Below are 13,538 nucleotides of genomic sequence, written 5' to 3'. Positions count from 1 at the left end.
AACTTACCTGTTCTGTTTCTGTGCTGAGGGCAATAGGATTCAGTTACTCAATTTTTTTTCTTTATTATGGATATGTGGTATCACTGTTACTATGGTCTCAACCCTTACCTGATAGTTAAAAATACTTTTTTACTACTAGCTCCTTTGTTTTAATTTGGTTGTCTTTCCTGCTTTCTCTTTCGAATGTTCCTCCTAGCTTATGTTCAGTGTAGCAAAGCTGTACTTTTCCTGTGAACAGAGTCTGACTCTTTCAATATCACTTTGTAGATGACAGTTGTTTCATTTGCTTTTCATGTACATGAAAACTTCACAGCTTTGCTTGCAAAGTCCCTGGTACTTGTATATTTATGTCTCTCAGTGGTGGTCATCATTCTGTTGCTTTACTTTCCTTATAACATTTTTTTCCTTATGTCAAAACTAACTACCTTCCAGTAACCTAAGTCTATTTCTTCTTGTTCTGTCCACTCATTGAGAAAGGTGGGGGCTTTTTTTCTTCTTCTTTGTCTTTGGTTTCTACATATTACTCTAATATGCTTTCTTGTTGTTTCTTCCTTTAGCCTTTCTTTGCTTGTGGTGGTTTGTCATTTCTGTGAATGTCCTTTGCCATTTTTTAATGGGGCGACATCTTTTTTTAAGGGTGGCATCAGCTGGTCAGAATATTCCAGCTGAACCATTACCAATTCTAAGATGACATGGAGATTAAATTCATGTGTACATGTATTATTTGCATTTTTTCCCTCCCCTCAATGACATGAGGTGGCAACTCCCAAGCTGGAGCTGGGGAGGTCTCACAACTGCTTTTCTTGGCCCTCCTGGTTAGTCAGCTCTTCCTCTCTTTGTACAGAACTAGCTCGGCTGTAGAACCTTGCAAGTCCTCTGCTGAAATACAGCCTTCAGTTTTGGACCAGATTTTCTTGTCTGATCCCTTTCTCCAGAGCCCTTGCGTATCCCCAGCCTTATGGCATTTAAATATGTAATTGCCCCTATTTTAATGTACAAGCTAGTAACTAAAATATTTAATTTTAGTTTAAAAGTAGGTAATTGTGGAACTCCTATTTTTGAGTTAAATTCTTCCATGCATGGCTTTTTCCAATTTGTTTTACACCCAGGTTATAGGAGGTTCAGTAGAATTGTTTGGTCATTTTCTCATGAAAAGTCTCATATGAGAGTGACTTTAAGGGCTTTTGACGCAATCTGACACCTGCTTTTTCTGTGTCCCTGCAGTCTGTTGCACTGTCATAAAGGCAGTGAGATTGGCTTAATGCCATTTGGTTTTTGACAGATCTGAGTGGGCTGTTACTTTTCTCCTGTGTTTTTTCCTAAGTGCTATCAGATGCTTTGATTTGTTGCTCTACATTTGGAGAAATTTAACTTGATATACTGGAGTGTGGAGTGGAATAGAATGTAAAATTTTACCCTAAATTTATTTTTCAGTGATGTTCGGTCAGCATCTTGACCATTCTGATTTCCTCTGAGTCTTCCTTCATCTTACATTCAGACTGTTCATTCCTTGAAATAGACATATTTCCTCTTGGGTGCTTCCACAAGAAATGAAAGTTAATAGTTACTATCATATCTTTATCTGTGTTATAAGGATGATGAATAATTGAATTTAGATACCCTGTAATGCTTCTGTTTTATCTTTTGCAGTTTGCAGAATAAATAAATTTCAAAGTGTAGTATATTTCTTCTTCAATACATCTTTGTGTTGCAGTTTCATCTCCACAGAACATAGAAGATCCTGTTTAAATTATCTTAGAACTTCTTCACTTCTGAAAAGCCTCTTGAAATTTTTAAAAAATTATGACTTTTTTAATAACTTCTATGTTAAATGCATTATTTTTGGGTAACTGACAGTTGTTGCAAAATTAATCATCCTAATTTTTTTAAGGCTGTTATAAAGCATGTTATTTTAATAAACTGTTTTGGATAATAGTAATGGGGAAGGAACAGCAGATGGGAATAGTCAGCTGGGGGAGCTAACGCTCTGTAGTGTATGTGCCAGCACGTCAGAGGAAAGAGTAAGAAACGCAAAATAAAAGGAAAGAGCAAAATGCATTGGTGGAGTTAATTTTTCTTCCACAGTAGCTCTTCTTTGATGTTGCAGTTAAAGTACTTTTTTTAGTAGCTTTAAGCAGTAGAAGTTAAACTTCTGTAATTTCCATTTTGATGATCAGAGAACTCCTATGAGAGACTTTCTGATATCACTATTATGCTTTCTTCAGAAGCATTCATCTCAGTAGTGGGGCAGTTGTGTAACTATTTGTAGTTTAGCTTCTTGAGAAGATGTTTTATGACTGCCTTTATTCAGTGTGGAAGATCCTAAAGTCAGATTTGGATTAAAGAGAATGGGATGAGTTTGTATCCTTAGTAAGGACAGATACAGGTGAAAGAAGACTCAATATCGTGTCTAGCCACTAAAAGGCTAGACTGTAAATATCCATTTTGGTGTATAAACCAAAATGTTTTTCTGATTGGGTTCATGGCTTTGTGTTTCAGAAGCATCAAATAATATTTCTTCCTTTCCCAAACAGGGTGGAGAAAAAAGCTTAAAAGTGGAAACTGTCTAGAGACTAATTTTGCTGTGTGGAAGCTTATGCCAAGCTAAAACAGTAACTACATCCAAGTAGGCTGCAGTTTGCATTTGTGAAGGAAATTGTTCTGAATTTTGTCTTAGTTTCTTGCTACTTGAATCTTACATTTGTCCCTTTGCTTGAAAACCAGTGATGCTTGTCTTACAGGTGACAGCAAAGGTCAGAAGTGGTGCGTGTCTAAGTGGGAAATAGTGCCTTATTACCAAAGTAAGCTGAAAATAAGTATCCTGTCACTTAGCTCCATGCTTCAAGTTATAATAGAAACAAAGTTATGGAAAGGCTTAGGAGTAGTGCTTTTTAAAAAATGCTTGGGTTTGTTGAATGAGACAGTGAAACATGCATACCATTAGCACTTTAAAAAACATAACAGGTTACTCTCATCCTGAAGTACTTAATTACAAAGGAAGTAATAAATTTCTCAGTTTAATCGTTCACGTTTCAGAAGATAGATTCAAGTGTAACCAAGGGGCGGCTTTGTCACAGAATTGACTGTTCCTTTTAAAAATTGTGTTTTGTTCCATATATGCTAAAAAAGCCCCCACTGATATCTGGGTTTATGGCTACCTCTTGTAGTTGACTGTAGTTAGGGGAAGAAAATCCTAGGAGACCTCTTTCCTCAGAAGTATCAGCAGCGTGGGAATCCAGCTCAACCCGTACACAGTACGTTTCAGGCCATTGTACTGCAGCCTGAGGATTTGGCAGGCCAGGCGGCAGATCTGTTTGCAGAGGAATGTCTTTTGCAAAGCAGTCTTACTAACTGTCTGCAACCCGAAGTCATTGGGTTGTTTGCAAAGCAACCTCAGTATTCTAGTGAACTAACATTGTGAAGGATGGGTAGGTGGGGTGAGGTTTGATGCAAACATTTAGGCTTAAAATGAATTGTAGTATTCTGTTACAGACTTTAAAAATAAAGCTTGATTCGCAGGAGAATATAAGCACATCTCAAATCTAAGAGGGAGAAGTGTTGGCTGGAAGGAAGGGAGAACATGCACTTGCTGTATTTTTTGTTCAGTGTTAGGATGGGTGGGGAGGGATCTTTATTTACCCTTCTGTAATGGATCCTTGAACTATAAGCATGACTTTGTTATTATCCATGGAGAAAACTAGCATTTTACTGCAGTAATTCTAGTTGCATGTATTTCTTTGCACATATGGTATTGGTGCTGTTCTTTAAAATTGTGGAATTAAGTAATAAATGTGACTGAAGAATATGTAGCTACTGGGGGTGTCCCTTTTCACCTTCATAAGCATAATGAACAACAGTTTGTAAATGATGCAAAATGCTAATTAAGAAGTTTTAATTTGGTAATCATCTTGGTTTGATTAGAAACAGATGCTGATTATCTGCAGAAATCTAAATGGACCCTTAGATTTTATTGCTTAAAATTGACTTGTGAAACTAAAGTCAAACTAAACCACAAGCTGTACAGTTACTTGTGCCCTCTTTAGTGCATTAGAGCACCATGACTCTTATTAAACAGTTTTGTGTGGTTCATTGTTTGAGTTAAACAAGACTTTCAGAGTCCACTGTAGGGTTGAATCCTTCTGTACTGGGTTGTATACATGCTCTTTCTGGTTTGAAGTACATTCTGTTCCTGCTTTGAAAAAGTTGCATGCTTTGAAATAAAAGTTGCAAAAAAGGCTGCAATAAAAATGAGATGATGAATAAAAACATTCTTCCTCCTAATCTAGCTGAAAAAAACCAGGTAATGTTTGGAACACAGTCTGAATCCTGAGTCCAATGTTCTGCTGTAACCCTGGATTTCTAAAGTAAAATTAAATAGCAGCTGTACCAGAAATGCGGTGGAGAATAGCTATCTTCTACACCACATTCTTCAGCTTATGATAGAAAGGTGGGAAGGGTACTCACACCACTTGTGTGATAACATGCGCTAGCACTGAGTGGTTGACCCGGTGACACTTTGACTGCCAGTTATCGAATGGCTTGGAAATGACAGAAGAATAGCAACTCTTCACCTGATCCTTGTAGATCCTCAGTTTTTCACAGTCACTAATTCTGGATTCCTGGAAGAAACTTAATATAGACAAGGAGTATGGTGTCATCAAGTGTTCTCTCTTTTTCTAGAAGAAGTTTAGACATTCTGTTGGGGAATAAAGGAAGAGAAAAGTGGGAAATCAATAGTGTATTTTAAAAAATTATGTCCATATATTATTCAAGAAGAAAAGTAATTTGGATCATTAAGGTGTTAAGTTATTTTGTAGTGGTTGAGGTTAAAAATGTTTTCAAAATGAATTTATTTTTCACATAGCAGTGAATGCAGTAACTTTGGAAATGTTGATATTGTTCTTTGGTACAGCGGCGTAAAGGCTGATAGGATAGTTTGTGCAGGATGTAATTACACTGCAAGTAGAATTTACTAGCTGCTGTTTTGGACCTAAGGTTCATAAAATGGTCTGTAAACACTGAAACACTCTTCCCTGCTAATCCTATGATTGAATCCAGAGAAACGTTTGTTAACAGGTTTCTGTAAAATGGGAAATGTTTGTCAGGAATGTAGGGAACTGGACCTGTGTTACTGAATATCTCTGTGATTAGGGTAACCATGAATTGGCTGCGTATTTGAGGAAGATCTGTAAAATGGCCTTTCTATGCCCACTCTTGATTTAAAAAAAAAAAACCAAACCAAACCCAGACAACATTTCAGTTGATGAATAAGAGTGCGTAATAATTCCAGGTGCAGTCCTTTATATTTTTAGAGATGCTAGCAACCTGAACGTGAGCTAAAATAGTAAGTTTTAGTACCATGGGAAATACAAATGTCATCTTAATTAATTGGTGCCTAGCCAGAAAGGAAATTATATCTCTTAAGAAACACTGTAATCGGATTTGTGGACAACAGATTTATGAGCCTCTGAAGTGTTTTATTTAAGGCCTTTGATGCTCTTAATTGATAGGACAGCTGGGAATTATGTCCTTTCCTAGTCACGCTACTATTCATTAGCCAGCTGGATACACTCTAACTTGATATTCTTAAATTTAATGGTACCTAGGTTAATACTTCTGTATTCTAGTTGTAGCTTAGTTTGTACTGTGCTGTGTGGCAATGGAGAAGATGGCTTAGGAAATGATTGTTTTGTCTGTTTGATACTTGAAATTGCAATATGGTGCAGCATTGAGAGACTGACACCGTCTCTTTTTGAGAAGGGTGTTGTGCCATTTGAGTACCAGCTGCTCAGTGACTAAAAGCAAGTTTTAAAAAGTTCACTTTCTAAGAACACCAGTGATGTATGCATGTAAATACCTGAAGCTGAGTCTTGGAAAAGGAAAGGACTCGTGCACTGAGTTCTTGTTCCTTACTGGGAGAGCTGGAAACAGCAGAATGAAGTAGTTGTGCACGTATAGTAGCGTGAGGTGTGATTGCATCTTTATCTCTTTATTAAAACAGAGTAGATGTATCAAGTTTATTTTGAAGTTCTTGGACTGCCTCACTGCCATTGTTTGTTTAACCAATCCTTACATATGAAATTATTCATTTTTTAATCTAAATTTATGTCTTTGTGTTTCCAGGACAATAATAAATAAACTCTGTGTAGAAAGCAAGAGAACTAGAAATAATTCAGCTTGTCCCAAATCCTTGCTTCCTTTCTTCTCATGCCTTCCCTTTTCATGTCTTGATTTTTCTATTTTTTGTAAATCTCAAAAACTTATGATGAACTGTTGAATTGTTTCAGCTACAATATGTGACACACTGTCACTGGAAAGGGAAGGTTCTTTTCCTGGTGTTACTGTTCTTTGCTTGTGCCTTGAATTGACTTGGTGATAAGCAGTTTCAGGTTATTAAACTGGCAACAAACTAATGAGGCAAAACTAGTGAATTATTTTCTGTGGACTAAAGAGTTGAATCAGTTCAGTGTGGAGGGTCAGATGAGCACCAGATGACTCTCAGAAGAATCTGGATTATTTTTTTTATTCTTTCGAACGTCATAGTATTTTATCTCACGAACATCATTGAGTGCTGTCAGAAGTTAAGCAGTCCATTTATCTTTCCAATCTTGATTAGAATCCTAAAAGATTTATTTAATTGTGTCTAATTTTTTTAATGATTACTAGAGTGTATTCTTGTGGATGCCATTTTAGAGATGAAATTATTAAATGTACAAACCATAGTGTTCTTGTTAAAATAAAAGCAAAAATAAAAAATCTTTTCCAGCTTACATGAGCTGTGAAAAATTGGATTGCATGTTTCATGCTACTCTGTATACAGAGGTACAGGCATGAGCTAACTGAAAGCTTGAGTCCGAGTTTAGACTATAAGGGGTTTATTTTCATTGCATTGCATCTTCAGTCAGTTTTACACAGTTTTAGGTGAAAATAGTTAAATCCTTATTGCCAATGCAAGATTATTTTTCATGTTCCAGTCTTTAGAGAGGGAAGTTTTACTTTTAAATGCGTTCTAGAGATATCTTCCAGCTTTAGTTATGGGCTAGGGGTAGCCTTGTTTCTTCCTCTCCCTCCGTTAGCTGAAGGCATGAAGGCAATGGGAATTCAGGGAAAAGGCAAGGAGCAAAGGGTTTGCAGGGCTGCTGAAGGCTTGCCTAACCTATAAGATACTTGTGGGTGTAAGAAGTAAATTACTTAACAGCTTTAGAAGTATTATTTAATTATATGATAAATACTGTTTTGCAATAATATTTGTGATTGTTTGAAAAATACGTTTTCTGATGAAACTCTGTTTTTGGTAACACTGTTCACAATCTTATCCAAATCTTAAGTCGTGGCCCATTAACCTATTTTTCTGGATGTTTCACCAGGATCACTTTTACCCCAACAGTGTTAAATTTTTTGCTAGTGAGATGCAAGAAAATCTAAAATCACTGACTTTACATCTGTAAAAGATTAATATGGTCAAATTACTGATAAAGAAGGATCTAGACAACTTGCAAAGTTTGGAATCAGTATAATTATTTGATGTGTATACTAAAAGATAAAAACCCCTTGAAATTAAGTGTAATACTGAATAAAATGGTTTTGTTGATGAAAATGAGCTAATTGTTTTTCAAAAAACAAATAAGCAAGGAATCCTTGCCTTTTCCTCTTCTCATTCTCCCACCAATATTGCAAACCTGTCTGTAAAGCAGTCACTGGACTGCTTTAATGGCTTTCTGTAAAAAAAAAAAAAACAAACCCAGACAAACCCCTATCCTTGGCTCACTTTGATGGTTTTTTAGCGAGGTATCCTAGAAGAAATAATATAGTTGTAACCACTACAGCTATACAATGTGTTGTACTGTTTTTATTCGGAGGCAGTTTCACCAAAGGTTTGGCATGACGTGGTAGGCTGGGCTCTCTTAAGCAATTTCTACTGAGAAAGCATAAAACTGTTACATTAGAAAAATGGAAGTCGCTATTCTGGAATTAAAATTAAAACTTTGGTCTATACTAGGCGAAAGGCAAGCTTGCAGGCTGATGTGGTGACTTAGATTTATACTTATTCAAACAAGCCATATATCATCTGGGAGGAGTAGCAGGGTTTTGATAGCACTGTCTGAAATTTGTGTGTAGTTCCAGGGTGTTGCATTTGAAAAGCGGGAATCTTGCAAAGATTAACAAGAATAAGATTGTTAGTGACAGTATTTTATAGAAAGTGTTTTCTTCTATTGTTTACACAAACACATTTAATTGTTTTGATACAGCTACTTTGTTAAAGAAAAATGGTTTCCTTAAAGGCTTTTTTCCTTGAGCTCTAGATTTTCACATGCAAAAAGAATGCTACTCTGTGTTTCCTCTGTCTTCAGAGTTACATTCTTCTACCTTGCAGACAGATTTATTATTATTTTTAAAGCTGATTTTCCTGAGAGAGTACAACAAATTGCATTAAGATGCAGACAGGGTAACCATAAGCCATCTAGACATTGCTGCTTTGGCCATTTCATGTGTATCTATCAAATGACTTTCATAAGAGGGGATTTGCTCCTCCAAGTTTGAAATTAAAGATCCTTCCTATGACTTCAAGAAAATTATTTTGTTTTGTTTCATTTTCTCAGTTTTTCAACTCATAAGGAAAAAAGTTTTTTGTTTAAATGTCCATTTTACTGCATAGAAATATTTGTCAACAAATCAGATATTCTTCTCCATTCAGAAGAAACTGCACTGCTTAGGCACATCCCTGTCCATGGAGAGGAAGGGTGAAAGGACACCGAGTGCCGTTTTTATCCTGCGTTTGGAGTCTGGGTATCTCTTGCATGTGATAGCCTTGGCTTAGTTCCTGACTAGTCTCTAAAAGCGATCTTGATTGCAGCCGTTTATCACCTCTCCGTAGGTGTTGGTGGACACCTCCAGTTTACCTAGAGCAGTGTCACACAGCGTGTTGTACTTCGGTGATACTTGTGTCCGTCTATGTTTTAGGAAGGTATTCTGGGTTCCTTAACATTTAATCCCCCTTGGTCAGGGTCTACTTCCATTGCACTTTATCAAGAATATATTGTGTGAATATTTAAGATTGTTGTTGCGTGTAGTTACTAGGGATAATTGCTGGATTACTGGCTTGTATGGTCTGTTTTATCAGAGTGGATAATTTATGATTTCATTTTTAAAAAGTTATTACTTTTTTCAGGTGTTAAAGCCTGAGCTTAATCATGATTTAAAGCAGAACAATTTTATTTCAAATTTTGTTGTTAATTGTTTTCTATTGATAAGACCAAAACTCATTTATTCGCTAGTAAAATCATTACAGTTTTAAGTGTGGCTTTTCTGCTGTGTTTGATGTGTCCATGAAGTAGTCAAAAAGCTCAATATACATATTTATGTATGCAGTATTTAAGTTTTTATATTAGGAAGTGTAACATTGTCCATGATTTTTACTTGAAGTTGTTGAATTAGAACATTGCTGCTTAATTTACCCGTTTCAAGAGCTGGAAAACCACTAACATGTGCAGAACAATTAGTATACCATTGTTCTTGCTCCTCCAAAAAAAAAAAAAAGAGCTAAATCCATGAATTTAAGATGGTATGTAGTTTTTTTAAAAAGTTTGTATTTAAAAATGAGCTGAAACTGATATTTTTGTTAAAAATTTGGCAACTCAGTCCTTACTAATTGCCATTGAGTCATTATACTTCATTTTAATGCATACAGTAAATCTAAATACGAGTAGGGCTTGTCACAAGTTTTATCTTGAAAGGGTTGACTTTTAAAAAGTGTGTTAATGTTTAAATTTTTTTTAATTTTAAAATCAACACTACTGCTTCAGAAAGAAGGTTATTTAACACTATTGACCACTAGTGTTTTGCTGGTTTCTGCTTAATTAGATACTAGTGATTGCTTTTTCTCTTGTCAACTGAAGTGATGATATACTTACAGATCAAGTAATCTTTGAGTTCATGTTAATAATAAAAAGAAGCCCTATTCTAAAGTATTTCAGGAATTTTAAAGCAAGCTCTTAATTTTAGGTTAGTGAAGACCTGAAAAATGAACTGGCAAATGAGCTGTGCACATCAACCCCTGGCTTCAGTATGGCTAAAGTGAAAGAACAGATGTTCTATAAGGTAAGTAGAAATTGTGAAGTTCTACAGATTTGCATTCATTCTCTTTCAGTTAAACTTGGAGTTATGAATTTTAAGTTTACATAATACTATTGCTAACAGTTAATCAAAGTATCTAAATTAGCTGAGACTAATGAGAGTTCCCCTTCCTCGTGTCAGTGTAAGGGTAGGGGCAGGGACTGGGAGAATGAAGGGAGAGCTTAGGCTGCTGTTAATGTCTTCTGTCCTCTTTTGCCATCTCTTGCCTTCTGCCACAAAAATGGTTGTAAGTTTTAACATTTCCTAGACAAATAACGTGCCTGTCTGATTGACTGTCCAGCAAATATCTGTTGCTGAAACTAGGTTTGGTCTGATTGTATTAGTCTGAAATTATTTTTGCAAGAGAGCAAAGGGAGAGGAAAGAAGTACCTAATGTAGCTGACTGATTCTTTGGAGCAAAGTTGATTGGGTTCCAGATCTGTTTGCAAGACCTCTTATATGTAGGTTACATGAATCAAATATTTCAAGATGCCCGAAATAGAAGGCCAGCAGAAATCAGTTTTCAAATATCAAATCAGTAAGCGATGCAAAGCTACATAGTCATATTTACAAACTTTGAAGTAGCTCATTTTGCCTAGTTGTATGACTTTCTGTAAGTAAACAATATTTTTCCACCAAGAGAGTGATCAGCAGCTATTCCAGAGTCAACATCTCATTTAAAAATCTTTGTTTTGCCTGGATAGAGCTTTGTTAAAAGACAGAGTATGACTTAAAGCTTTACTGGTCCATCTTGAATCTTACGGTTGTAAACATTGTTACTGCATTGTTTTGCTATTCTACAGTGTGGATTTTTCTTCTTTCTCAGGTTGGACTTGTAGATGCTGTGGATCTATTTAGAGCCAGAAGAGTGTTTATTAAAGACGGCTTTGCATATGTGCCATTTAAGGAGATTGATACAATTGTTTTGAATAACTATAGAACAAAGTTGTCTAAAGCCCTGGCGGTAAGTCTGATTTTTACAACTTTTGGTGCATTTAGTGACACTCTTGGGCAGTAGCCTGTTTGATTTTTAAATTTGTCTGCTTTCAAAACCTTTCAAAAGTGCTGTCAGCACTAAAAAAAAAGTTAATTATGAGCTGAGAGTTCATTAATTTTAAATGGAATTTAGCATGTGACGTGCATTGTAAAGAAGTTTTTGCTAGAGGATTTTGAATTGTTTCCCACATAGAGTAATATGACTTCTCATTCAGAATGTTAGCCCCATACACACAACAGGTTTTTATCTTCAAATCAATCTTTTCTCCCACAGCACTTTGCAGTAGTTTTTTGTTGAAACAAATAAAATAGTGATTTGTGGTTTTTTTCTTTTGTTAGTGAGAACTGAAATGAGGATAAGTCAGAGCATGTCAGCCAAAATAAAATCTTCATTGTATGAATGTTTGAGGTATCAAGTCTAGTTAGGACATCTATGGTAAATACTGTGTGTGAATGTTCTTCTGTTAGTAATTGGGTGATCAATTTAGGAATCGCTAGTTTTACAATATTCGACTCTTCACAGGGTTTAAAAGTTGGTGATCATGTGTAATGCACAGAATGTGAGTCCTAGAAAATACACCATTGAATAACATGAAGGCAGTTTGGATTGCTTTGTAAAAATGTTTGCAAAGCATTCTTCTGCTGTGTCACCATGATACCAAGGTTGACTGTGAGTGTTCAGCAAACAGTGTGAAGTGAAAATGCATTTCTTTAAGAAGCTGCCAGTCTGCTAATTTTTACATTTGTGAATTTTGAATATAACTGGAGTCTGTGGAATTATGTAATGTGCAGTGAAAATAGTGATACCCTTATGTGAACATTTCCATTAGAACTCTTTAATACAACTGCAACTAGAGGCATCCTTATTGCAGTTGGTGCATAATGTTCTTGTTTTTTCATGTTTTTTCAAAAAACCAAGTTTGACATCTTGAATAGGTGGCTGTTCCTTGAGGTTCAATAGCAGGGGGAGTTAATACTATTCAAGCCTTCTTGGCAATTGCAAATGCAACTGAAGAAGTTCATTTTATGTGCAAAATCAATACTGCAAGGACCTTCTTTCTGTATTCTCTGACCCATTCGATAGTAAATAATTACCTTTGTGCCGTTAATGATGATTAAGCTGTTGAAAGCCTAAACATTTTCTGTAGCTCATATAAGTTATCGTATTAGATCTACAAGTGTTTTATGACTTAAAGCAAACTTTTATTAATTCAAATTGCGTTATATTTTATTCACAAGGGTTTCACTGTGTTTACGCTGATACCTGAGCATTTCTGCAGCAGTAATGCTATGCTGCATTTCGGTAATTTCAGTTCTAGCTGTGTAGTGAACTTGGGTTGTGAAATTATTGGCAGTATTGGATCTCCTTTTCTTAGGATAGTTGTTTTAATTTTTGATTTCTTGAAATCAGAAGATTCAGCTTAGCGTTGAGTTCAGACCCGCAGACCCATATCCTCGGTGCTGCCCAAAGCAGGATTGCTCCTGAGAAATCTGAAATGGGACAAAAGGGGGAAAGGAGAGAAGAGGCTGCTGAATCATTGGCCAGGACTTGCTTTTATCAGCAGTGTGTCCTCAAAAGTTGAGAAAATTACTTAATGTTACATTAACAGTTGTCTGGCTTGCTTGCACAGGAGTTTGCACTGGGCAGCAGTTTGCCTCCGCAGTTCCCGCCCTGTGTGGTGAACTGCAGCGAGCGTAGGGGTGGTCGATGTCTCCCACCTGCTGAAAGTGTTGCAGCAAGGGCAAGACACCCGACAGAGAGAGGAGAAGGGAACCAAAAAGGATCGAGAAGAACCAGAGAGAACAACAAGGTCAGAGGGGCAGCTCCACGACGCTGGAGCAGATCTTCATGGCACCCGTGAGAACCCCACACTGGAGCAAGCGGAGAGCTCCTGAAGGAACTGCAGACTATGCAGAGCCCATGGGAGAGAGACCGTGCCAGAGCAGGGGCAATATGTGAGTGGGTAGGAGCTGCAGAGAGGAGCTGTAATGGACTGACCATAGCTGCCCTGCCCTCTGCCCCTTGCGCTGCTCAGGCTGGGAGGTGAGGAGTCTGGAGTGAAGGAGTAAAGTTCAGCTTGGGAGAGAGGGGAGGAAAGATGTTGTTTTAGCTGTTCTTTTAATTTTCACTCTCTAGGCCTACAGATCTGCTAGGCTGGAGGAAAGGAGGTTCAGCACTCTGATTCCAGCTCCTGCAGTCTTGTTAGCTTCTGTTTTTCTTGTGCTCCTCCTCTGAAAAAGCTCATGGATGAATTCCCGAGGTGGGGATAATAGATACTGAGAAGGCTGACTCTGACTGAGATGCCTCCATTAGTGTCAGGTGTTTGCATCGACTAAATTGAATCATTATGTCATTCTTATCTTAATGAACATTACAGTTCAGAAAATGTTTTGTCCTAAAGTTCTAGTGCTTGTTTGACATTATATTT

The 13,538-nt window shown here is 36.7% G+C and overlaps 1 protein-coding gene across 1 annotated transcript in view; it reads left to right on the top strand.

Moving 5' to 3' along the window:
* LOC104465110 (DNA primase large subunit-like) overlaps positions 1–12,920 on the top strand; it is a gene marked incomplete at both ends in the record, with an annotated part of 28,322 nt that extends 15,402 nt beyond the window's left edge. Inside the window, 3 exons of the mRNA XM_010078027.1 lie at positions 10,003–10,098; positions 10,940–11,077; positions 12,741–12,920. Of these exons, the coding sequence (XP_010076329.1) occupies positions 10,003–10,098; positions 10,940–11,077; positions 12,741–12,920 (414 nt within the window). The remainder of the gene's footprint in view (positions 1–10,002; positions 10,099–10,939; positions 11,078–12,740) is intronic.
* Between the last annotated feature and the right edge of the window lie 618 nt (positions 12,921–13,538).

Source organism: Pterocles gutturalis, unplaced genomic scaffold (genome assembly GCF_000699245.1).
Source record: "Pterocles gutturalis isolate BGI_N339 unplaced genomic scaffold, ASM69924v1 scaffold25548, whole genome shotgun sequence".
In the NCBI taxonomy this organism is placed as follows: Eukaryota; Metazoa; Chordata; class Aves; order Pterocliformes; family Pteroclidae; genus Pterocles; species Pterocles gutturalis.
The sequence above is the reverse complement of the archived record's forward strand: the minus strand, read 5'-3'. Positions and strand labels throughout refer to the sequence as shown.